The sequence below is a fragment of the Sinohyriopsis cumingii genome, chromosome 2 (assembly GCF_028554795.1).
Source record: "Sinohyriopsis cumingii isolate HCF-2022 chromosome 2, ASM2855479v2, whole genome shotgun sequence".
NCBI classification, from domain to species: Eukaryota; Metazoa; Mollusca; class Bivalvia; order Unionida; family Unionidae; genus Sinohyriopsis; species Sinohyriopsis cumingii.
In genome coordinates, this window is record NC_142962.1 from 158,022,186 (window position 1) to 158,047,565 (window position 25,380).

The 25,380-nt window shown below is 35.4% G+C and overlaps 1 protein-coding gene across 1 annotated transcript in view; it reads right to left on the bottom strand.

Moving 5' to 3' along the window:
- Positions 1–808: 808 nt before the first annotated feature.
- The window catches only part of LOC149806183 (putative E3 ubiquitin-protein ligase MGRN1), a 76,616-nt gene continuing 52,044 nt past the window's right edge, over positions 809–25,380 (bottom strand). Inside the window, exons 12-14 of the mRNA XM_089951096.1 lie at positions 23,532–23,643; positions 12,154–12,358; positions 809–10,219 (exon numbers count right to left, since the gene is read on the bottom strand). Coding sequence (XP_089807222.1) covers positions 9,951–10,219; positions 12,154–12,358; positions 23,532–23,643 — 586 coding nt within the window. The 3' untranslated portion in view covers positions 809–9,950. The remainder of the gene's footprint in view (positions 10,220–12,153; positions 12,359–23,531; positions 23,644–25,380) is intronic.

The window sequence follows — 25,380 nt, forward strand, 5'->3', positions numbered from 1 at the left end:
TCGGTTGTTGATAAGTGATGATGCCCAGACATTTTTTTAACTGACAAAGTTTTAAATTTTTGAGGGAGCTAAGTCTTCATTATAATGCAGCTCTAGTACCAAGATGAAAGTGGCAAAAAACCGGCACCAGTACAAAACATCTGTACTGGGCAAAAATCAGGTAAGACATATTTGTAATTGCCACTGTATCAAAAGAACAATCTTTTTTTTCCAACCAAGCTTCCACAAAGCGCATAAATTAACATCAACACAAGATAATCATTGTGTAAATACCAATTTGTACTTTTTGTATTTGACTGAGAAGGTAAATACTGCATTGCATTTGAAAAAGGACTTAGTCATTTGTCACATACTGCTTAACACTGACTGCTCAAATGTAATACAGTGGATGCCAACTTTTATAAATATGATATAGCCGTTAAGTTCTCATTAAATGTGAAAATAGTTGAATGTGAAAATCTTACATTCACGCACAAGTTATATGCGGTTTGCAAATCTTTAAATACTGGCTGGGCAGTTGTCAGAAAAACTCTTTTCTAAAGTCTTGAACTTGTACCAAAGAACTTGCAACAACTACATGAATAATACATTTGCTCGTATATACATGTGACTTCTGAAAACAGAATAATGTATATTATAATTTTGTACATTGTAGGAAAGTGGAAGAAATGTAATCAAGAACCATGACTATTATTTTACCAAATTTATTGATGCACTTTTTAAATATACCTACCATTTCTCAAGCTATGGTTGTTGTGGAATGCAGTTTCAAGCTACAGATGTGAAGAGAAAAAAAATTAAAATCATATCTTTGTCAAGATAACTTTATTTGGCCAGAAATTTAGAAAATATGCTTCACAATTACACACATACTTAAAACACTTATATTCTCCCAAGACAAAGTACCATAAAACATGGACCAACCTGAGCTTACAGATCTATTGGTCTCACACTTCCACATGTTACTGATAAGTGTGATGGGATACAACACACTTATGTAACATTTTAGAATGGGGAGTCAAGAAGGATAATGCTAATATCCAACCTCTATGGCAGGGTCCCAAAAATTTCACACAATTTAGTTATTAAGCCCAGTTTTCTTTATATTCCTGTACGAGATCCTCTACTGTCCCACTTCATTTTATTACTTTATTACTCTTAAAATGGTGTTCTCCTTGGCTTCCATTCTTGCTGCAATGTTTCTCCCTCTTATAAAAGTATCCTGCTTTCAGACAACCTTGAAGTGATAACAAATGTTTCATAGAACCCTGTGTCTCATGTACATCTGTATGTGTGACATTATATACAGTGTATTGCACTTTTACAAAATTTGACACAAAATTTTAACTTGTTGACCACAATGCTTATGCAACACAAAACAGGAACGCATTGCAAATCAGCAAATAAACTTCTGATCTACAGTAATCTTATCATATATTTTCAGTTGAATAGAGCAATTGACATGGAAAATATTTAACTTTAAAAACTAAAATACAACTTTATTCACAGTGATGAAACATACATTCTCCTTAAATAGGCAATACATGTACTCATACTATATCATTATATAAACTTTCAATCTATTGTAATTTTAATTTTGTAACCCACATTTTAGTTTAATGCAGCAACAAATGTAAAATATATGAGACTATCAAAAAAAAATTTTTTGTACTGACCACAATGATGACCCACAACCTTTTTGCTTAAGTAGGCAAGAAAACAAGACAGGATCTCCTTACATAAACTTTAGGCTTATTGTGATATTTTCCTCAAGTTTCAATGCAACCACTGAGGTACAAGATAGGCAACTATCAGAAACCTGAATGCAGAAATTTTAATAACATTTACTGTGGTGATTAAGCAGGCGAGACATGCAACACAGGAACACCAAGCACATCACAGTCTAAACTTCAGACCTATTGCGACATTATCAAGTTTCACTTTCATGCAGCAAATGATGTACAAGTAGCCTGACTTTCAAAACTTAACAAAAAACTTTAAAAATTGTTGACAATGTCCATGAGGATGTAAAACTTGCTATATCTCACCATGTTTACAATGGTGAGACTGCAAAATAAAACTTTCTGTGTTCCAGAGTTCTGTAGATTTAAACTTGTATCAACATTTCCTGACCTCCAAATGCCTACACCACAATAGAGCAGTCTCCCATGCTTCTGACTCTGTCACACCATAATGATCTGCTGATAAAACAGAAACTGACAATCCTAGATTTCCAGCATCTAGTAAATTGTCTTGTATTTATTACTTTAGCACTAACATAATGTTACCAACATATGCAAATTTATATCACTGAATTTTACTATTAGTATATGTAGCATTAACTCATCTGATTATTTTGTGGTATTTGATGTACTGCATACATGCCAACCCCTGGCAAGGAAAAAGTGTAATCCAAGTAAACAAAAAGAATAATCTGAGCAGAAAAATAGTAATCCACATATAACATGATAAAAATTCAATAAGAATAGGTACAAAATGATTTATTTATCCCTCTGGACTTTTAACATCAATTACAGCTTCAAGTTTTCATATATAACACTTTGAGCTTTAAAAAGCAACATACTTTCATATTCCATTTCAAAACACTTTGTACCAGCTGAGACTATGACTGTTTTGCACACCAGCAGAGCACTAAGTGCTGAGTTAGAGCCTGGATCTGAATTCAGTTTTATTTTTGTAAACAATAATGAACAATCTCTCACAGTCTGCATTAGAATGGTAAAGAACCAATGTTCCTTTCATAACCTGACAAAGAAGAGGAAATTTATATCTTACAGTTATTGGGTCTTTTAGCATGGTACATCATATGACAGAGACAACCTGATATGTACAATGCTGGAGACATTTATCAAAATACAGAATGCAACTCCTTTATGAATTCAAGTCATCACTAATGTAGTATCAGCTGAAAACCCCATACAGTTCTGCCAACATATGCTTATTCAAAGCATTATCAAGCAAATAAAAACAAAAATGTTTTCTCTGGTGGAATCTACTGCTAATTCTGGTAATGAAAGAAGAGCACTCTGACTTTGCCCTTTTCATTGTCCAAGTTTCTTACATAGACTGGGTACAACTTTTTGTCATAATCACTACTCCTGTCTGTTGCAATACTAAATGGCCCAATTTTCATGGCTTAAGTGAAGTATCTTCTGCTAAACACCTAACAATATTAGATGATTTTATTCTTGCACATGCATCATTTCTGCAATTTTGGAATCAGGAAACCTCTGTTTGAACAAACGACCAACGTAGTCTTCTACCACTAGGGGTAGTCCATGTTCTATTAAGAAATCAGTAGATAATACATCTGCATTTATAAAATTCATGTCCACAATTAGGTTCTGCTGTAAAAAAAAGGAGTTACCTTAGTACTGGAGTTAGTAAAATGAGCTAATTCAAGGTTTCTTTGTTTTACCACCATGACCAATATTAAAATCCTTTCCATGCAGCCTGCCATGGGTGTGAAGCTGCCCTAGAATGGAACGCTGTATTGTGTAATTCATGTATTCATCTCCGAATTGGTTTTTCATCTTTTCCTAATCCATCTGTGAAATTATCTGAAAAATATTTTTGCTCTAACACACGCATCGACTAGAATAAATCTGACTTGACTTTTAGTGCCAAATACCTAAATGACTGGTTCTGTACGAGATATGAATTAGAACAAAGAATCTGTGAGCAAAGATTAAAAGTTAGAAAACTGGTCTGTTCTTTCCTAACTAAGCCATACAGCTGATATAAATAGAAACTGAGGTCGAAAGTAGAAACCAGCATGTTTCTTTGAAATAGGGCAACTGCTATAAATAGAACATAATACTGTTAAGAAAGTGCATGCAAGTCTTTGGACAAGAGTACTCTTATGCTGTAGTTACTAAGAAGCCGTCTTTTCTAGAATACAGTCTGTAGATTTATGGGATGTTAATAAAAATAAGAAAACAAATTATTAATTTTTTTGGGAGGGGATATACCAAAAATGCATAATCCATAAACAGTTACGCGTAAGGCGTAATTTAGTGGGGAAAAAAGCACAATGATTACACCAAAAGCATAATTGTTGGCATGTATGGTACTGTATTACCCATGCTTTACAAAATGTCTTATTCAAAAACATTCATTAAAAAAATTATTCAAGTAAATATCAAAACTGCTATGAAAACTGCATTGAGTTTTTGTCATAAATTAAGAAAGTTTTAAAAAGGGCTGCTCCATCAAAATATACATGGTACCTCGAGAAGGTATTCTCAAACCAAAACTCACAGCACTTTGAGTTTTCTATGTTGTAGAAAATATATTTTTACATGGCCTATTGTGCTTATGTAAGGTCCTTTTGTTGGCACTGTGCCTACACAAAGGCCTTCTCTTGCTATCATATCTATATAAATAGAACAAGCCTGAATTTTGGTATGGGTAATACAGTCTATTATAAAAAGAACTGGCCCAAGTTTTTGCATAGGTAATAATAATGTGTTATAAATAGTACATGCCTGAAGTTTTAGTATGGATAATACAGACAATTATAAATAGAACATGCCTACATTTTGGTCTTGTTTATAATGGCTATCATATGATACAATGATTACACAGAGTGATCATTAAGATAATGGGAAATAAACAAGCTGACTGTCCATGTGTTGTATTTCTGTGACTTCTGCATGTCAAGGTAACTTGACCATTCTGTCAAACTTCTGCATGTCAAGGTAATTTGACCATTCTGTCAAACTTCTGCATGTCAAGGTAATTTGACCATTCTGTCAAACTTCTGCATGTCAAGGTAATTTGACAATTCTGTCAAACTTCTGCATGTCAAGGTAATTTGACCATTCTGTCAAACTTCTTAGTTAAGCAGATTTAGCTTCGATAATACACCTTTCTTCAAAATCATTAATTAATCATTAAAAAATCTTACCTGAGAAGAAAAAAAATCTGGTACTATGAGATTAACAAAGTTCAATAAAATATAACAGTGGTTAACAAAGTTCAATACAATATATCAGAGGTTCAATTTACAGCACAATGAAAATAAAATTTAATTTGTACTCTAGAAGACTAATTATCAATATAATAATGAATAGCATGAACCGTAAAGCCAATTATACCTGTGGTATCCATAAAAAAAGGGAAAAAAAGGTTTTATTTATTAATGAAGGACAATTACAGAACTAACCAACAGTAATAATCATTTTCCTACATAAAGTGACTGAATACTGTGAATTCAGGATTTTTCGTGACATGCCAATTTTTGTGGTTTTTGTGGTTGCTATGTATTACAAATTTAAAAACCCAATAGTGATATTCTGTGTATTCAAAAGGACTCTTTCTCTAATCAACACATTTATATACTGTATGTCCTTATTTATAAGTCCAACTGCAAACTGCACAGATCTGGATCTGCCATCATGTAATGTGCTAGCAAATTTGAGTCCAAGCAGTTTGTTATCAGTAACTAGTTTAATACAGAAACTGATATGCTGGTGAATTATCATTTATACTTGCTTACAAGTCGAGTCAAAATGCAAACATCAAAAATCCAGATCTGCCATAGCATAAAGATCCTGCAGATTAGGGTCTACATTGTTTCTTCTATTGGTTACTCCCAACAATCTGCACAGACCCAGATCTGCTGGAACATTATGAGATGACCGATCTGGGTCTGTGCAGTTTGCAGTTGGATTCATCCTATAAGTGAATATATACAACTGATCAGGATCTACACTACTTACAGTTGGACTCTGACTTGTAATCAAGTACATATTGTACCGGTGAAAATAAAGTACATATGGTACCAGTGAAAATAAAGTATATATTGTACTGGTGAAAATAAAGTACATATTGTGCCGGCGAAAATAAAGTACATATTGTACTGGTGAAAATATTTTTTTTCTCCAAAACTACAAAATATGATACTCATGAAAAAAATATATGACATATTTCCATCAGAAGGAAAGTACTAAGGACTATAAACTTCGGCACATGACTCTTGACTTAACAGTATCATTCAACCCATCATAATGTTCATGTTAATGTATACATACCGCCTCTATTTACAGAGTGAAAACATATTTACATACACTGTTTTCATCTTTCAAAATAAGAAAGGACTATGATATATCTGATATACATGACAGTTTAAAGAGAACATTATTTACCAATATGATGGTGATAAGCATGACCCAAGACTTGCTTTAATGCTAACATTTTAAACTAACATTGTTTTCTATTGTAAAAGTATTTTTGTTCAAGGAAAATTGATATAGTATTAGCACACCCTCCCATTTGTTTGTAACCCCCTTACTGATTTTAAACATGAAAAGAATCTAGGACTAAAAAAACTGCACAAAACTTAGTTGTTTCTTTCACTGATTTATAATTTCTAACCTGAATGGTGTGAGGTCCCTAACACTATCGAATCATTTGCGTTTCATAGCAAGTGGAAGCTCCTGATGTAAACAGACTGCTTGCGGTCCATTTCAAGATTAGTCTATTCCAGTAAAAATCTGTATCATCTGTATCCAATATATGCAATCTCTAGTTTTAACATTTTTAAAACAAAAAGAACAAAGAAATGGGGGAATATTGGATACACGTGTTCAAAAAGCTCTAAATCCCAAATTTATGGAATTCTTGAGATTTTCAAAGACAGTGAACTACATCACATCTGTTGCTTGAAAATGTAGACCAGTTCAAGCAAATATGGTGACTGTGTTGCTAACTCCTATTTGATTCGAAATGCCAACAAGCTGACATTATTTGAGACCCCTGGCAACAATCAGGTTACAACTAATAAGTTAATGAATGAAGTGATTAAGTTCTGTGCATGTTTTATATCCTTGATGTGTCTTGTTTTTAAAATAAGTGGGGGGGAACAAACAAACCTGATGGTGTGAGAATATGGCTCATGCGATCTCTGTAGACCTTTGTGTCCATCTTCTTAACCTGGATATAAAGGATACATTTTCTGTTTTGCTTTCTTGCCTTGGTAGCATAATTTATACAGATATCCTCCTAAGAAAGATAAATTGTAAGAACATGAAGGTAGGCTGACATTTGCTACTGGTCAAAGGTATAAAATTTTACATAAATAGTCTTATCAAATTTCTGGATGCTAAATATGTGCTGAAATGAAAATTCCAGTATAATTATCAGGGTTTGAAACTAACGGACGTTTTTACTGTCCAAGTTGTCATTGTTTCTTCAAAATGAGTCTTGTTTGGTGTCTGAAGTGTACCTGAGAGTTCTTGCAACTATTGGTGTCTTGGAACAGTTGAAATTAAGAGACAGACCTAGATTTAAAAAAGTTTCTGTAGGATATTGGTAATGGACCTATAAAAGAATTTCATGGTTTTGTACTAAAAGAACAAAGTTCCCCAACATCAGTGCAGTTATCACTTCATGCTAGAGAGGACATGATCAACAGTTTAGCAGAACACTTGGATACCCGATCTGACAAACTGCAATGTGATGTATTGAAAGCCACACATTTTGCAGATTTTCATTCATGGCCAAGAGACTCAAATCAAATTGGATTTGGTGATGATGTTACTACTCTGCTGGAACATTTTCCCCATTAATGACAATGGCAGGCTTCTATCCAGACAAGATTAAATAGGAGTGTCAACTCTTGAAAAGTTTAATTTATGCTTGTGGATGTCAGGTAGAGAACTTACAATGGTGTGATGTTAACAAGAGATTTCAAGAAGGTCACACTAACATTCTTGCACTAGTGGATATTGTGTTGACCCTTCCAGCCTCGTCTGCAGATGCAGAGCGGGGATTCAGTGAATTGAAACCGATGAAATCTGATTGGAGATGCAGATTATGCAGCAATGAATGACTTGTTAACGATTCAATTTTTAACGATTCAATTTTTAAGTAAAGACATTGCTGATTATGATCCAGTGTCAGCTATATATTTATGGAACTCATGTGGGCCGAGACAAAGAAGACCACTGTATATGGAGGAGTATTCAGAATCGGATGGAGAAGATTATGATATGGGACAAACTGATGACAAATCAATATAATTTATAATGTGTATAAATCTCTATTGTTGTGTTACATACATGTATTTTGTTGACTATAGGATTCTGCTGTGGACTAGTGTGTCTTTCGTCCTGTTAGTCAACTTGACTAGTAAATAAAAAAGTTAGTTTCAAACCCTGATTAACATGCATTTTACATGTGTATAACCAGATCCTTCTGTTGTATGAAACACACACCAGTCCTCATCAAGCTGTTAACAAATAAAATAAAAAATTGATTCACAGTTCTGATTATTTTGAATTTCAGCAACAGTCTATGATGATCATGCTTGCAAGACAAAAATAAATTCTTGAAGGATGTATATAATGAAACCAGTCAACAGCAAACTCGATATGCAAAATTTGTTTTATTTCATTATTTCTATGAAACTGGAAATAAATTATCTGGTAACCATATACATTTGCATTATGTATCACAGAAAACAAGAGCAAAATAATTGGGTACCCATAACCCACCAATTATTACATGACAGAGAGAATGTCTACAACTTAGAATTTTCTCAATCTATTTAGTACATTGAATCTTGGGTATTACAACAAATCTACAGTTTTATAATACATAAAATAAAAAATAAAATCATAGAGAAAAGACAAAACAAATAAGGCATAGCATGGTCAGATCTGCTGGGTTTATTTTTTAGGATTTTGAAAAAAGTCTGATTTGTGTCTGCTTTAATGGAAAAAAAAAAAAAACTATCCAACAAGGGCCTATCTGTGATTGTACATATTTAATATGTAGGGGACTTCACAAATTTTAAGATTTTTTTTCTCAATATTATAATACTGAACAAATATCTCTCACTCTCTCTCTCTCTCTCTCTCTCTCTCTCTCATAAGTAGTAGTGTATAACTTAAGTTTTGTACAAAAAAGCAAGGAAATCATTCTATAAAAAGATTACAAAGAAATATAAAGTTACTGTCTTACATACAATATTGCATTTTTTAAAGAGCCCTATATCAGAGCTTAAAATCACAAGCTGAAACTAGAGGGAAGGACATGGGCACTGTAACTGGTATGTCTTACATTTTACAGGTAACATAATGCCTAAACAGTTCTGACAGCCTTTACATACCTGGGCATTTTTTCCCCTTCAATTCTCTAAAGTTTTGTTTATACAAGTTGATTCTGACAAGAATTACAAAAATTACACTACTTGCTGATCATCCAGTGAGTTTCAATGTAATAAATATGATAAGAATTATACCCAGTATAATCTTCAAGTTAGAACACTTCTCATGTCCCTTTCAATGGTTCGTAGAAAACGGTACTGTATACTGTACAATTATTCACAGAAAAATGGATTGTATATTGTACTAAAGGCTATAAATCACAGCACATTCAGGAATTCTCAAACTGTGCTTTTATTATTACATTACTCAACAATGTGTTTCAAATAAATTACATCAATATGACAAATGTTATGAAGCTGAGTTATGCATTGGAAGGTACTTAGCTTCTACTTCCCAATGTGATATAACCAATATGCTAAAAATCCTTATAACCAAAAAACAATAAAAAAAATGAGACATTTAACTTCATTAAGCTGTTCCCACCATAAACTACATACAACTATGTCCACTGAGTGATTAAGCAAACTATTCATGCCAGTGAAAATGCTTCTTAGTAAAATGATTGTATTATTTTCTGTGATTATACCTGCCTATCCTGATATAAAGAAGTTTCTGATTTACATTAATTAGTGACGGAATACCAAATTTTTAATTAGTTGTAAAGCCTTATTCCATTCATGCCTGAAGGCAACTTATAACTATGTACCATTTGACAACTTATAGCTATGTACCATTTGTCAACTTATAGCTATGTACCATTTGACAACTTATAGCTATGTACCATTTGACAACTCTACAAGAAAGAAAATTCTGACTTCATTTCTGATGGTCATCATCTGACTGCTGAGCCTGGGGCAACAGTACATGGGAACTATGTGCACTGCTACCTGAGCTCTCCTGGCTACTTGAGGGTGTGGCAGACAAATGAAGTGCCAAGGTGGACCCCTCATCGGTATCCATGTCGATTTCCTGACTTTGTGGACAGTGGTCTGCAACAGTAATCACAGACTTGTAGTTGGGAGGAGGACAAAAGTATTCATCTACACCCAGATCTTCTTCCACCACCTGGACTCTTGCAGGGACACCTAAAAAGAACAATAAACCCACCTAATTACTAACATATGAGCTACATATACTCACTTATTAGTGAAGTCGAAATATAAAATGTGCAAGACCCATATCTGCCATCACATAATTCAACAGCAAATCTTGGTCTATGCAGATTGTCAGGAGTAATCAGTGGAACAAATAATATAGACCCTGATCTGCTGGCATATTATACAATAGTAGATCATCACCATGTTGACTGGTCTTAAGTTAGTATATATGGTATTTATAATCAATAGAACAAATAATATAGACCCTGATCTGCTGGCATATTATACAATAGTAGATCATGATCATGTTGGCTGGTCTTAAGTTAGTATATATGGTATTTATAATCAATAGAACAAATAATATAGACCCTGATCTGCTGGCATATTATACAATAGTAGATCATCACCATGTTGACTGGTCTTAAGTTAGTATATATGGTACTTATACTGTGTCAATGGATTTCCATGGTATCTCAAAAGTATCTATAAGTCATGAATTTTGCCAAGTAGCTTAAATCACTGATTATAACCGATTCTTCTTCTGCAAGTGAATGACTCTGCTATCTTCAGAAGCTGTATGTCATCACCAAAAATTAATTTAATTCATAGGTAGGAATACAATATGGTTATTTAAGCTGTGTGTTTCAATGACATTCATCTTCAACTGTTTTCATAAATATGACCATGGTTAATTTTGAAATAGGTCTGGTTCCTTTCTGTACATTGGCATCATTTGTGTCAATTCTATAGAATTAATACTGTTGATACATACCATATTGTACACTGGCATCAATTGTGTCAATTCTACAGAATTAATACTCTTGATACATACCATATTGTACACTGGCATCAACTGTGTCAATTCTACAGAATTAATACTGTTGATATATACCATATTGTACACTGGCATCAACTGTGTCAATTCTACAGAATTAATACTGTTGATACATACCATATTGTACATTGGCATCAACTGTGTCAATTCTACAGAATTAATACTGTTGATATATACCATATTGTACACTGGCATCAATTGTGTCAATTCTACAGAATTAATACTCTTGATACATACCATATTGTACACTGGCATCAACTGTGTCAATTCTACAGAATTAATACTGTTGATATATACCATATTGTACATTGGCATCAACTGTGTCAATTCTACAGAATTAATACTCTTGATACATACCATATTGTACATTGGCATCAACTGTGTCAATTCTACAGAATTAATACTGTTGATACATACCATATTGTACATTGGCATCATTTGTGTCAATTAATACTGTTGATACATACCATATTGTACATTGGCATCAACTGTGTCAATTCTACAGAATTAATACTCTTGATACATACCATATTGTACACTGGCATCAACTGTGTCAATTCTACAGAATTAATACTGTTGATACATACCATATTGTACATTGGCATCAACTGTGTCAATTCTACAGAATTAATACTGTTGATATATACCATATTGTACATTGGCATCAATTGTGTCAATTAATACTGTTGATACATACCATATTGTACACTGGCATCAACTGTGTCAATTCTACAGAATTAATACTCTTGATACATACCATATTGTACATTGGCATCAACTGTGTCAATTCTACAGAATTAATACTGTTGATATATACCATATTGTACATTGGCATCAATTGTGTCAATTAATACTGTTGATACATACCATATTGTACATTGGCATCAACTGTGTCAATTCTACAGAATTAATACTGTTGATATATACCATATTGTACATTGGCATCAACTGTGTCAATTCTACAGAATTAATACTGTTGATATATACCATATTGTACATTGGCATCAATTGTGTCAATTAATACTTTTGATATATACCATATTGTACATTGGCATCAATTGTGTCAATTAATACTGTTGATACATACCATATGAATCATTATCTTTATCATCCTCATCCTCGTCATAGTCAGGTTCAGGTTCTTCTTCCTCTCCATCTGATGTGTCCTCACGTTCATCATCAGCAAGGTTTTCTGACGAAACTGTGAGTGGAGGATATTTGGTCTTGTCACGGTCTAGATTAGAATTAACAACTATCTCCAAAGTGGCTGGTTCACCATCATCTTCCATTCCCTAGCAAGAAAGGACAATTCTTTGATCAAAACAATATCTTGAATAACGGTTCTTAATTTTATAAATACCGACTGGCCTTGACCTTTCAGTAAGACATATTGATGAGGTACAAGGTATGTAATATTATCATAACATGTATAAATAATAATTTGTCTCCTATTTCAAAATTACAAAATGAATGGCAAAGCTAGCTTTTGAAAGCAAATATTTTTTGTAAATTATGTTTCTCCAAGAATACTTACAACATTATGTTAGGAATATTAGCCTGGTACCTTGCAAATCCAGCCGTACTAAAAGACGAAAATTATCTTTACTTGTCTATCTCATATAGACAAAAAGCAATAACTCTTGCACATTACCTCCCCTTGCCACCGCCAGGTGTCATTAGTTTTTAGCTGGATTATATACTGAGGATGCTTGCATGGTAGGGTGGTTGGGGGGTGTTAAGTAATGTGATTGGGTAAGTATTCTCGGTGAAACAAAATTTCCTAAAAAATTTCCTTTCTCCTTTCAATATGTTCCCCAATCACATTATATTAGGAGGTTGGATCTGAGTATGATGTGAAGAATGGTTGATCTCAAGGAGTTTACTGTTTTTCAGGGAATAGTCTGGATCTAACTGCAGCTCTGGAGAAGACACCAATAAGCATGAAGACTCAATTTCATATCTATGAAAATGTCACTAGCTCTTCCTGGTGGACAAGTAGTGAACAGATGGAAGTGTGGCGCTGCCAGAACTGCTGGCAAGTTTGCCCAACGAATGGTCAGCCTGGATGCTGGACATATAGAAGAGGGTCTGGCTATCATGGGTACTGGCCTATCCAGGGGCCTGGCTGGACAGACAGATTTCTTATTGAAATCTCTCTCACAGTAATGGTATGTTGCTAACGGTACAGTTAGACAGATGGATCTGTCCCTAAGATCCCCATAAATCAGAGTGACTGAATCTAGCAGCATACTGGTACAGTTAACAAGTACGTGTATTGTGGTACTTACTAATGTGTGAAAATCAATTAAATTCAATGTAATTATAAGTGTGAAAATCAATTATTGATCTATCATACTTGTTGATGAACCATACACACGTTTATAATTCCATATATTAATTATACTTGTTGATGAACCATACACACATGCTTATAATTCCATATATCAATCATACTTGTTGATGAACCATACTCATTTATAATTCCATATATCAATCATACTTGTTGATGAACCATACTCATTTATAATTCCATATATCAATCATACTTGTTGATGAACCATACACATTCTTATAATTCCATATATCAATCATACTTGTTGATGAACCATACTCATTTATAATTCCATATATCAATCATACTTGTTGATGAACCATACACACATACTTATAATTCCATATATCAATCATACTTGTTGATGAACCATACACACATACTTATAATTCCATACATCAATCATACTTGTTGATGAACCATACACACATACTTATAATTCCATATATCAATCATACTTGTTGATGAACCATACACACATACTTATAATTCCATATATCAATCATACTTGTTGATGAACCATACTCATTTATAATTCCATATATCAATCATACTTGTTGATGAACCATACACACATACTTATAATTCCATATATCAATCATACTTGTTGATGAACCATACTCATTTATAATTCCATATATCAATCATACTTGTTGATGAACCATACACACATACTTATAATTCCATACATCAATCATACTTGTTGATGAACCATACACACATGCTTGTAATTCCATACATTTATCATACCTGTTGATGAACCATATACACATGCTTAAAATTCCATATATCAATCATACTTGTTGACGAACCATACACACATACTTAAAATTCCATATATCAATCATACTTGTTGATGAACCATACACACATACTTATAATTCCATCCATTTATCATACCTGTTGATGAACCATACACACATACTTATAATTCCATACATTTATCGTACCTGTTGATGAACCATACACACATGCTTAAAATTCCATACATTTATCATACCTGTTGATGAACCATACACACATACTTATAATTCCATACATTTATCATACCTGTTGATGAACCATACACACATACTTATAATTCCATACATCAATCATACTTGTTGATGAACCATACACACATACTTATAATTCCATATATCAATCATACTTGTTGATGAACCATACACACATACTTATAATTCCATACATTTATCATACCTGTTGATGAACCATATACACATGCTTAAAATTCCATATATCAATCATACCTGTTGATGAACCATACACACATACTTATAATTCCATATATCAATCATACCTGTTGATGAACCATACACACATACTTATAATTCCATATATCAATCATACTTGTTGATGAACCATACACACATACTTAAAATTCCATATATCAATCATACTTGTTGATGAACCATACTCATTTATAATTCCATATATCAATCATACTTGTTGATGAACCATACAAGCATGCTTATAATTCCATACATCAATCATACTTGTTGATGAACCATACACACATGCTTGTAATTCCATACATTTATCATACCTGTTGATGAACCATATACACATGCTTAAAATTCCATATATCAATCATATTTGTTGATAGATTTCATACATCAATCATATATCACAGATCCAGACATCAGTCATATCTGACTATACTTTCCATACATTGATCATGTCTGCCAACATGCAAAATTGTTGAAATCCCATTCTTTGATTTGTTCCACTTAGGAGCAATATCATTTTCTTATATCCAATGTTGAACTGTGTGTGTGCCATTTTGTTATATCTATTGTTGAACTGTGTGTGTGCCATTTTGTAATATCTATTGTTGGACCTCATGTATGGTGTCAGATGCATTCATCATTCATGTTGGACTTCATGTATTGTGTCAGATGCATTCATCATTCATGTCGGACTTCATGTATTGTGTCAGATGCATTCATCATTCATGTCGGACCTCATGTATGGTGTCAGATGCATTCATCATTCATGTCAGACCTCATGTATGGTGTCAGATGCATTCATCATTCATGTCAGACCTCATGTATTGTGTCAGATGCATTCATCATTCATTGTGTCAGATGCATTCATCATTCATGTTGGACCTCATGTATGGTGTCAGATGCATTCATCATTCATGTTGGACCTCAAGTATGGTGTCAGATGCATTCATCATTCATGTCAGACTTCAAGTATGGTGTCAGATGCATTCATGATTCATGTCAGACCTCATGTATTGTGTCAGATGCATTCATCATTCATGTTGGACCTCATGTATGGTGTGCGATGCATTCATCATTCACGTTGGACCTCAAGTATGGTGTCAGATGCATTCATCATTCATGTCAGACCTCAAGTATGGTGTCAGATGAATTCATCATTCATGTCGGACCTCAAGTATGGTGTCAGATGCATTCATCATTCATGTCAGACCTCATGTATGGTGTCAGATGCATTCATCATTCATGTCGGACCTCAAGTATGGTGTCAGATGCATTCATCATTCATGTCGGACCTAAAGTATGGTGTCAGATGCATTCATCATTCATGTCGGACCTCAAGTATGGTGTCAGATGCATTCATCATTCATGTCGGACCTCAAGTATGGTGTCAGATGCATTCATCATTCATGTCGGACCTAAAGTATGGTGTCAGATGCATTTATCATTCATGTCGGACCTAAAGTATGGTGTCAAATGCATTCATCATTCATGTCTGACCTAAAGTATGGTGTCAAATGCAGTCATCATTTATGTCTGACCTAAAGTATGGTGTCAAATGCATTCATCATTCATGTCTGACCTCAAGTATGGTGTCAGATGCATTCATCTTTCATGTCTGACCTAAAGTATGGTGTCAAATGCATTCATCATTCATGTGCATTATATATAAAAATCTCATTCAATATCTGTGCTAATGTATTTGCTACATCCAATCCATCCAGCTTCACTTTGTTACAGAAGTCAATAATTAAACAAAGCATGATATCATTAGAGTCCTTATTTTTAAAAAGAAACATATATTAACTCCAAGGAAGTTATATATGTCTGCTATACACCTACTGGATACAAAGTTTTCTGACTTTGACCGACTCTAGCATTATGACAGAACCATAGTCTGTAGCTGGTTTTCAGACAAGTCAGCATGTACGGCTAATAATAGATTTCACTGAAAACAATTGAACATACAGTAAGTTTAATACAAATTTCAGTTGAGGCAGTGGAAGAGAAAGAACCCTGGAAAACCCTGGTAAGAACCACTGACCCAAAGGAAGCTACAGCAAGCTTTCTCACATACCCACTTTGGCCAAGCTGAAATCCATCTGTCAATAGAAGTCAAACTGCGGCTTGTTCAGTATGGCCAGATGACCGCATAAATAAAATAATATGCCCTCACATCCAGCAGGAATGTTGCCATGCATGGATTATGGAGCATTGTATATTTATGCCTTATGGGCAGAGATAAGTATGATTTTGCACCTCATGCTTCATAAGTGGGGTGAATTTGAATTAGGAGTGTCATGCCACATGGAAGGAGATAAAGGTTAATACCAAGCGAGATCCTGAAAATGTTCTTCCTCTTCTGTCATCAACAATCTCTACAATATAGCCTTATTTATTTAAGATAGCATGTGTGATTCTAATGCTTGGCTGGAGTCGTCTCATTCCAACCGCATTAAGACCTGGCATTGTTTTCTGAATCTTCATGGGATGTGGAGGGGGCATCTTAGCATAGCCCCATTAGACTCGGACCTGTGAGAGATTCTAAAGTGGGACATAGGCTCAGTACCACATGTTGAGAAGAAATAGATATTGCTCTTTTTCTGCAGCCCTTGAGCTGTATTCTAATGACATTAGACCATGGATTCTCTGTCCACACTGCACACATATATTACGACTCTATGGTCTTAAAATAAGTAACAGAAAAGAGTGATAAGCAAAACGCGTTGTAAAATTCAAGAAATAATTTATTTTCCTGGAACACAGAGTGAAAACATAAAAATAGGGAAACTGTGGTATTGCAAATTAAATCCCAAATAATTCTAGAATCACAGACACATGTCCCAATAATTAATGTTCTGAATAAACTTTGGTGGAAATCCAAATTAAATCAATACTGAAAAAGTTGATGAATGTGGTGGCCTGTATCATGGTGATGTACCAGTGGTCTTTTGTTGGATCACAATAATCAATAATACAATCCAAGAATTATATCCGTATTTGAAATTTAACTATAACTTCAAGTCTTTATTGCCAATAATGTTATTTTTTAAGAGCACTTGTATTTCCAGAGAAGAATCACTTAATGAAATAATTTGAATAAATAAAATTCCTGCCCAAATGAATTTCTGGACACAACACTAACAGAACCGATTCAGAGTGTTGTCTTTACCATCCATGTGAAATATTTTGTTTTCATGATACGCACATATGATGAGTCAGTCCATCATTTTTACTGTCAAAGACCTTGCTTTTCTTGATGAACTTGTATGAGGAGCCAGCCATTGCAATATTTTTACAGGCCATGTCAAAGATCTTGCTTTTCACAATGAACTTATACAATGAGAGAGTGAGATGTCTTTACCATCCATGTCAAAGAGCTAAAAAAATCTTGCTTATCATGATTAAATCATGTTATGAAACAGAGCAAAAAAGAGCTAAATTCTCTCCCTTTCATATTCTAAATTTAAGCACTTACCACAAAATTTTGTAATAATAATAATAATAATAATAAAAGTAATAGTAAACAACTTAATAGTTCATTTTCTTCTTGCAAAACTGGTATAATCTTTATCTACTATGCATTAGTGATTTAAAATGACTGAATACTTACCATACATAAATGAACCTTTAAACAGCATACACAATTTTTAAACATAAATTTAAAAATGTTTTTTGGTATAAAACACCATTTCATTAAGCTGTGTGCAAAATTTTGTCATTTTCTATTTTAACCAATATATGTCAGATCTGACGAAGGTATACCCTCATTTCTACATAAAACCCTTGAACACACACATACCCAATCAAAATTAGTAATAACTGGTAGGGCAGATTATGGCAAGTGCCTTGTTGTTTTTTCTTATCTTCTCTTTGTAGCACTGATGCAATATTTGAAAAAGAATGTTAATATAGGTTTTCAATTTTGAGCAATAATGTCCAAATAATTTTTATCAGCTGAAAAAGAATTTGTCTAAAAATGCTTCTGTTCAAATAATGTCAAAATCTTGCTTGGCAGTTATTCAGAAGTCATTAAAGTGTTTTTGTAAATAACTATTTAGTACTAAAGTTTCTGCCTAGCCCCTCCTCCAGCAGCCTGTACCCCATACCGATTTAAAAACAAATAGAATCATGGATTAAAAAAATGTCCAGAACTCACTTCATTCACTGTTTTATAATTTCTAACTTGATTGCCACCAAGTGTCACTTTCTTCGCATTTCAAGCCTATGGGAATTTCAACACTAACACAGAAGCCATATTTGCATGGGTGAGTCTATGTCGTTCATATCACATAACATTCTGTAAGCTCTGGATAATTCCATAAATTTTCATAACACTGACATTTCAGTGCACATTTTCCACCTTTTTCTAATTTTTGTGGACACTACATTTATTGGATGCAGACCACACCATGTTTACCTTCCATTTACGTATAGGCCTTGCATCCACCCCTTTATGGAGAAAAAAAGAGTCTTCTGCAGTTGCCATGACTCATCTCTGTACACTTCAAGTAGTGCTTGTGCGCGAGGACAGGATCTTGCATGGCTGCTGCCATCTATAGATGAGGGAGCATATGACGACTCTGACTGCTCCTCAATGGTAACTGGTTCTTGGCCAAAAAGTCTGGTAGTGTCATGAGGACAACCAAACCATCTGACCTGAACTGAAAATAGTTAATGTCAACAGAAAAAGCATGCAACACACTCACTCTGCAAGCCAAAATTAAGTTTTCAGGAAACAGGTTTTAATTGATAACAGCTACAGCAAGGTTCTGGCTAATAGCACAAACTTCCCTGAGGTGAGTCATGTTCTGATCCAGGACAGGTACCATTTTGGAAATAGGGATTTTTGTCTATTAAAATAAAAATCGACCAGTAGATCTTTATTGTGACATATCTTCTCTGCCATGCAACCTGAATGTGTCAAATATCATGGAGTGGTAGACTTTGAAAAGTGACAACTTTTTTTCACCATTGTGGACTGTGGGTTCCTAAAATAGGATACAGGTGGAGCTTCTAGTTAGATGGGCAGTTCCTGCGCTGCCTGCCTCTGAATATCTTCAATTTTGCCCCCAAACTGCAACGGTGAGCCAAACGGAGTCAATCTTAAAGCCAGCATGAGATGCAGGTTTAGCAATGTGACACACAAACATCATCATATCAATTCAAGAAAGGCAGTCTGAGCATTAGCCATGGTATGCTTTGTTAATGACCTGAGCATTAGCCATGGTATCCTTTGTTAATGACCTGAGCATTAGCCATGGTATGGTTTGTTAATGACCTGAGCATCAGCCATGATATGCTTTGTTAATGACCTGAGCATTAGCCATGGTATCCTTTGTTAATGACATGAGCATTATCCATGGTATGCTTTGTTAATAACCTGAGCATTAGCCATGGTATGCTTTGTTAATGACCTGAGCAAATCTGGCTTTTGACTCCCACGTATGTTGGTTTGCCGATTTTTCTGCAAGTTGGAAAATAGTTATTGAGGCCAGATCCAGAAACAAAAACATGGCAACATTGTTTCTAACCAGCTTCAACGTTGTAGGAAATACATTCTTATTTACATTATAAAATGGTGGGTAGACATTTTAACCACAGTCACAGTCAGATCCAATGATTTGAGTTCCGTAAGGCATGCAGTGGAATGTGTCCTGTACTAGCACAATGAGAATGTTGCTGTTATCTTGCTTTTATCAAAGAAGGCTTTTGCATTCACAAAGTGAGATATGTTTGGACACCTGATCATTATTTCCTCAAGTTTCGCTGACTGGGGAAGCAGACAAAAAGGAGACTTCCTCCTCACTGATGTTAATTGATGCTTTGATTTTATAGTCAGGTGTGATGGTAGCTGGTGGTGGGAATTCTAAACTGGCAACACAGTAAATCTCTTCAACAGCACCCTTAAAACTAAACTCCATCTTCTCCACGGTTGGCTTAGAGAAGGGTTAATGCTCAATATATCTTCAGACTCATTGTGTTAATAATTTTAGGTGTGCACAATCCTGACAGGTTGGATTTGGTACTAGTTGTGCCTCCAGCATGGCAGGACAGATGGACATTCTGCTACCAGCATGCGGACTGGTTGGCTTTGGTACCAGTTGTGCCTGCAGCATGGCAGGACAGATGGACATTCCGCTACCAGCAAGTCCCAAGCTGCATATGTAACCGTCAGCTTGGGCATAAAGACAGGTCTTTCACTAAGATTCCTGTCCTTATAAATATATGATGTCATATATTTGGCTAAATGGTCAGATCTATTATTAAGATCCATGTAAGCGAATCCGGATTGGGATGGATGTGTTGACTGGCTGGCCATTATGGTTCCCTACAGTGAGATCAAACTACATGCTAAATCCATTAGATCTGAAAAATACCCAATGTGCCTGGTCGTAGAGACCAGAAGGCCAAGCTCAGAGATGCGAAGGACTTATCACCCACTAGGCTGCCTAAAAATTGGGGAACAATCGCCCCACTGTATCCAAATTATCTGTGAATGATGAAGATGTAAAATTCAGCCCAAAGTCAGGAAATGAGTCACCATTTTCTGTACCTGTCAATAAACTGTTGCTGAAAGGCTGGTGTATCCAACTGTGACTGCAACATATCTGCATTCATCTCCTCTAAATCTGCTGATGTTATAATGGAAGACTGATTTTTCTTAAGGGGTCAGTATCATCCCCAAAAGACTCACAACTGATTTTGCATTCTAATGTATAATTAGTACATCTGCTTTACCTCTCCTCTCTTTGCCTTTCGCTGATTTATGCAGAATAGCCAACCACTGCATGGAGCAGAATAGCCAACCACTGCAAGGAGCAGAAAAGCCAACCACTGCAAGAAGCAGAAAAGCCAACTACTGCAAGGAGCAGAATAGCCAACCACTGCAAGGAGCAGAAAAGCCAACCACTGCAAGGAGCAGAAAAGCCAACCACTGCAAGGAGCAGAAAAGCCAACCACTGCAAGAAGCAGAATAGCCAACTACTGCAAGGAGCAGAATAGCCAACCACTGCAAGGAGCAGAAAAGCCAACCACTGCAAGGAGCAGAAAAGCCAACCACTGCAAGGAGCAGAATAGCCAGCCACTGCAAGGAGCAGAAAAGCCAACCACTGCAAGGAGCAGAATAGGCAACCACTGCAAGGAGCAGAATAGCCAACCACTGCAAGGAGCAGAATAGCCAACAACTGCAAGGAGCAGAATAGCCAGCCACTGCAAGGAGCAGAAAAGCCAACCACTGCAAGGAGCAGAATAGCCAACCACTGCAAGGAGCAGAATAGCCAGCCACTGCAACGAACAGGATAGCCAGCCACTGCAAGGAGCAGAATAGCCAACCACTGCAAGGAGCAGAAAAGCCAACTACTGCAAGGAGCAGAATAGCCAACTACTGCAAGGATCAGAATAGCCAACCACTGCAAGGAGCAGAATAGCCAACCACTGCAAAGAGCAGAAAAGCCAACCACAGCAAAGAGCAGAAAAGCCAACTACTGCAAGGAGCAGAATAGCCAACCACTGCAAGGAGCAGAATAGCCAGCCACTGCAAGGAGCAGAAAAGCCAACCACTGCAAGGAGCAGAATAGCCAACCACTGCAAGGAGCAGAATAGCCAGCCACTGCAAGAAGCAGAAAAGCCAACCACTGCAAGGAGCAGAAAAGCCAACCACTGCAACAAGCAGAATAGGCAACCACTGCAAGGAGCAGAATAGCCAACCACTGCAAGGAGCAGAAAAGCCAACCACTGCAAAGAGCAGAAAAGCCAACCACAGCAAAGAGCAGAAAAGCCAACTACTGCAAGGAGCAGAATAGCCAACCACTGCAAGGAGCAGAATAGCCAGCCACTGCAAGGAGCAGAATAGCCAACTACTGCAAGGAGCAGAATAGCCAACCACTGCAAGGAGCAGAATAGCCAGCCACTGCAAGGAGCAGAAAAGCCAACCACTGCAAGGAGCAGAAAAGCCAACCACTGCAACAAGCAGAATAGGCAACCACTGCAAGGAGCAGAATAGCCAACCACTGCAAGGAGCAGAAAAGCCAACCACTGCAAGGAGCAGAATAGGCAACCACTGCAAGGAGCAGAATAGCTAACCACTGCAAGGAGCAGAATAGACACATTTTGCACATCAAGCAGAACTTTCTTGCTTTGTATTTCTTGCATTTGCTGCATCCAGAAGACATGTTTCACAAATGATAAAATAATAGAATAACTTAACACATCAATGAGTTAATAATTTGTAAAATAATTCACTCAATTTCCCGCTTTCCCTTTATAAACAGAGGCTGCTGTCTAAACACCTAAAAGTCAACATGCATGAACAACAGAGAAAGTGAAATATTTCACAAAATATCCACCAAATTCAAACAATAATGTATACCACCTATTTATGAATCAATATTAGTCACAAAAAAATCCCAAATTTGGAATGGATGGCTTGAATTTCACGAAGAAAGACTTGGATTAACTGGAGGCTTATTCTGCATGATACTGTGTCAAGGGAAGAGAACGGGCAATAATTACTTCCCTGTGACAATATGATATATATATATATATATATATATATATATATATATATATATATATATGAAAGATTAATTTTGTTCTTTATATAGGGCTGGATTCAGGAGGTAGCATGCTTACACTTCTAATGTTAATGTGGCTGGAGGATGTATTCAGAGATGAAATCATATCATGGTGTAAAGAATGAGTTCAAATTGTATGTATTGGTCTGATTATTCTCAGATGCTAAGTCTTGTCGTATGAAAATTTTGGAGAGAATATAATATGTTACATGAATTAACCAAGCATTTCAATCTACAGTCGGTATTCTTAACAAGCCTGAAATTCCTAACAGACTCTCAATTTCCCAGCTCCACTACTTGCATAAAGCAGTTTTTTTCTTCATTCATTTACCTTGACAACTTCATCCACAATCTGAATCTGGTATCTCTCATGGATGTCTTCTTCTTCTTCCTCTGTCTTGGGGGACTTAGGTTCTGGTGATTTCTCTGTCTTTCCTCTATGTCTGTCATGGAAAAAGGTCAGAGCACTGACAGAAATCTCAACTACATGCACATACCAATGATTGCAAATAAGTTTATATTTTAAAATTTCAGTTATAATGAAGAATTACAATCTGTCTGCAAAGACAGTGATTTCTCTATAAGCCTGTTACAACTATTTTACCACATAATCTGCTAGGAAAACAGGCTGCTTTACTAAAATTGTATATGTGCTCCTTTAATTGATCAACAGCCCTCGCTTGTAAATCAAAATTATTTATGGAACTTTGTCTATGATCTGACAGTTTAATTCTTTGAAACTTTCATCATCTGGAATTAACTTCTCTGGTGTACAAAAAAGGTTTTGGTAAGATTTCAGGTTCTGGATTATAAACTGAGATTTCAGTTTGATGACTCGTATCTCCAAGAATCAATTTCTTGACTTGTAAGCAAGAGTCTTATAAAGTACAATGCAGTCTTTCTTTCAAGAGATGACCATTTTAACATTTAAAAAAGCTGCTCTAAACTATATAAAGAAATGCAAACCATATTAGAGCCAGAATCTCTTGTAGTGGAGATCTAACATACAGTATTAAAGTTTAAAAAATGTGTAAAATATAATGCAATGATGCAAATATTTATCACACAGGAAACTATCATGTATTACCAATTATACATATGTAAAGTTTCTACGTAGTTGCATTTTTTCTTAAAATTCTTACCACCATTGCTATAAATTTTGCCTTCCACAAGGTCTAGTTTTTGTTTTTTCATTTCTTTTTGTATCCTTTAAAATGACAGCTAAGAACCTAGATTTAAGCCTGGATGCCTTGGAAACTGATTCACCATAAAAGTTCTGTTAAGTAGTTTGATTTAGGTCAGGATGACCTTGAGAGTGAACCAGTGTAAAAGTTCTGTTAAGTAGTCTGATTTAGGTCAGGATGACCGTGAGAGTGAACCAGTGTAAAAGTTATGTTAAGTAGTTTGATTTAGGTCAGGATGCCCTTGAGAGTGAACCAGTGTAAAAGTTCTGTTATGTAGTTTGATTTAGGTCAGGATGCCCTTGAGAGTGAACCAGTGTAAAAGTACTGTTAAGTGTTTGATTTAGGTCAGGATGACCTTGAGAGTGAACCAGTGTAAAAGTTTGTTATGTAGTTTGATTTGGGTCAGGATGCCCTTGAGAGTGAACCAGTGTAAAAGTTCTGTTAAGTAGTCTGATTTAGGTCAGGATGACCTTGAGAGTGAACCAGTGTAAAAGTTCTGTTAAGTAGCTTGATTTAGGTCAGGATGCCCTTGAGAGTGAACCAGTGTAAAAGTTCTGTTATGTAGTTTGATTTAGGTCAGGATGACCTTGAGAGTGAACTAGTGTAAAAGTTCTGTTATGTAGTTTGATTTAGGTCAGGATGCCCTTGAGAGTGAACCAGTGTAAAAGTACTGTTAAGTGTTTGATTTAGGTCAGGATGCCCTTGAGAGTGAACCAGTGTAAAAGTTCTGTTAAGTAGTTTGATTTAGGTCAGGATGCCCTTGAGAGTGAACCAGTGTAAAAGTTCTGTTAAGTAGTTTGATTATGTCAGGATGCCCTTGAGAGTGAACCAGTGTAAAAGTTCTGTTAAGTAGTTTGATTTAGGTCAGGATGCCCTTGAGAGTGAACCAGTGTAAAAGGTCTGTTAAATACCTAGATTTAGGTCAGGATGCCCTTGAGAGTGAACCAGTGTAAAAGTTCTGTTAAGTACCTAGATTTAGGTACAGATGCCTTGGAG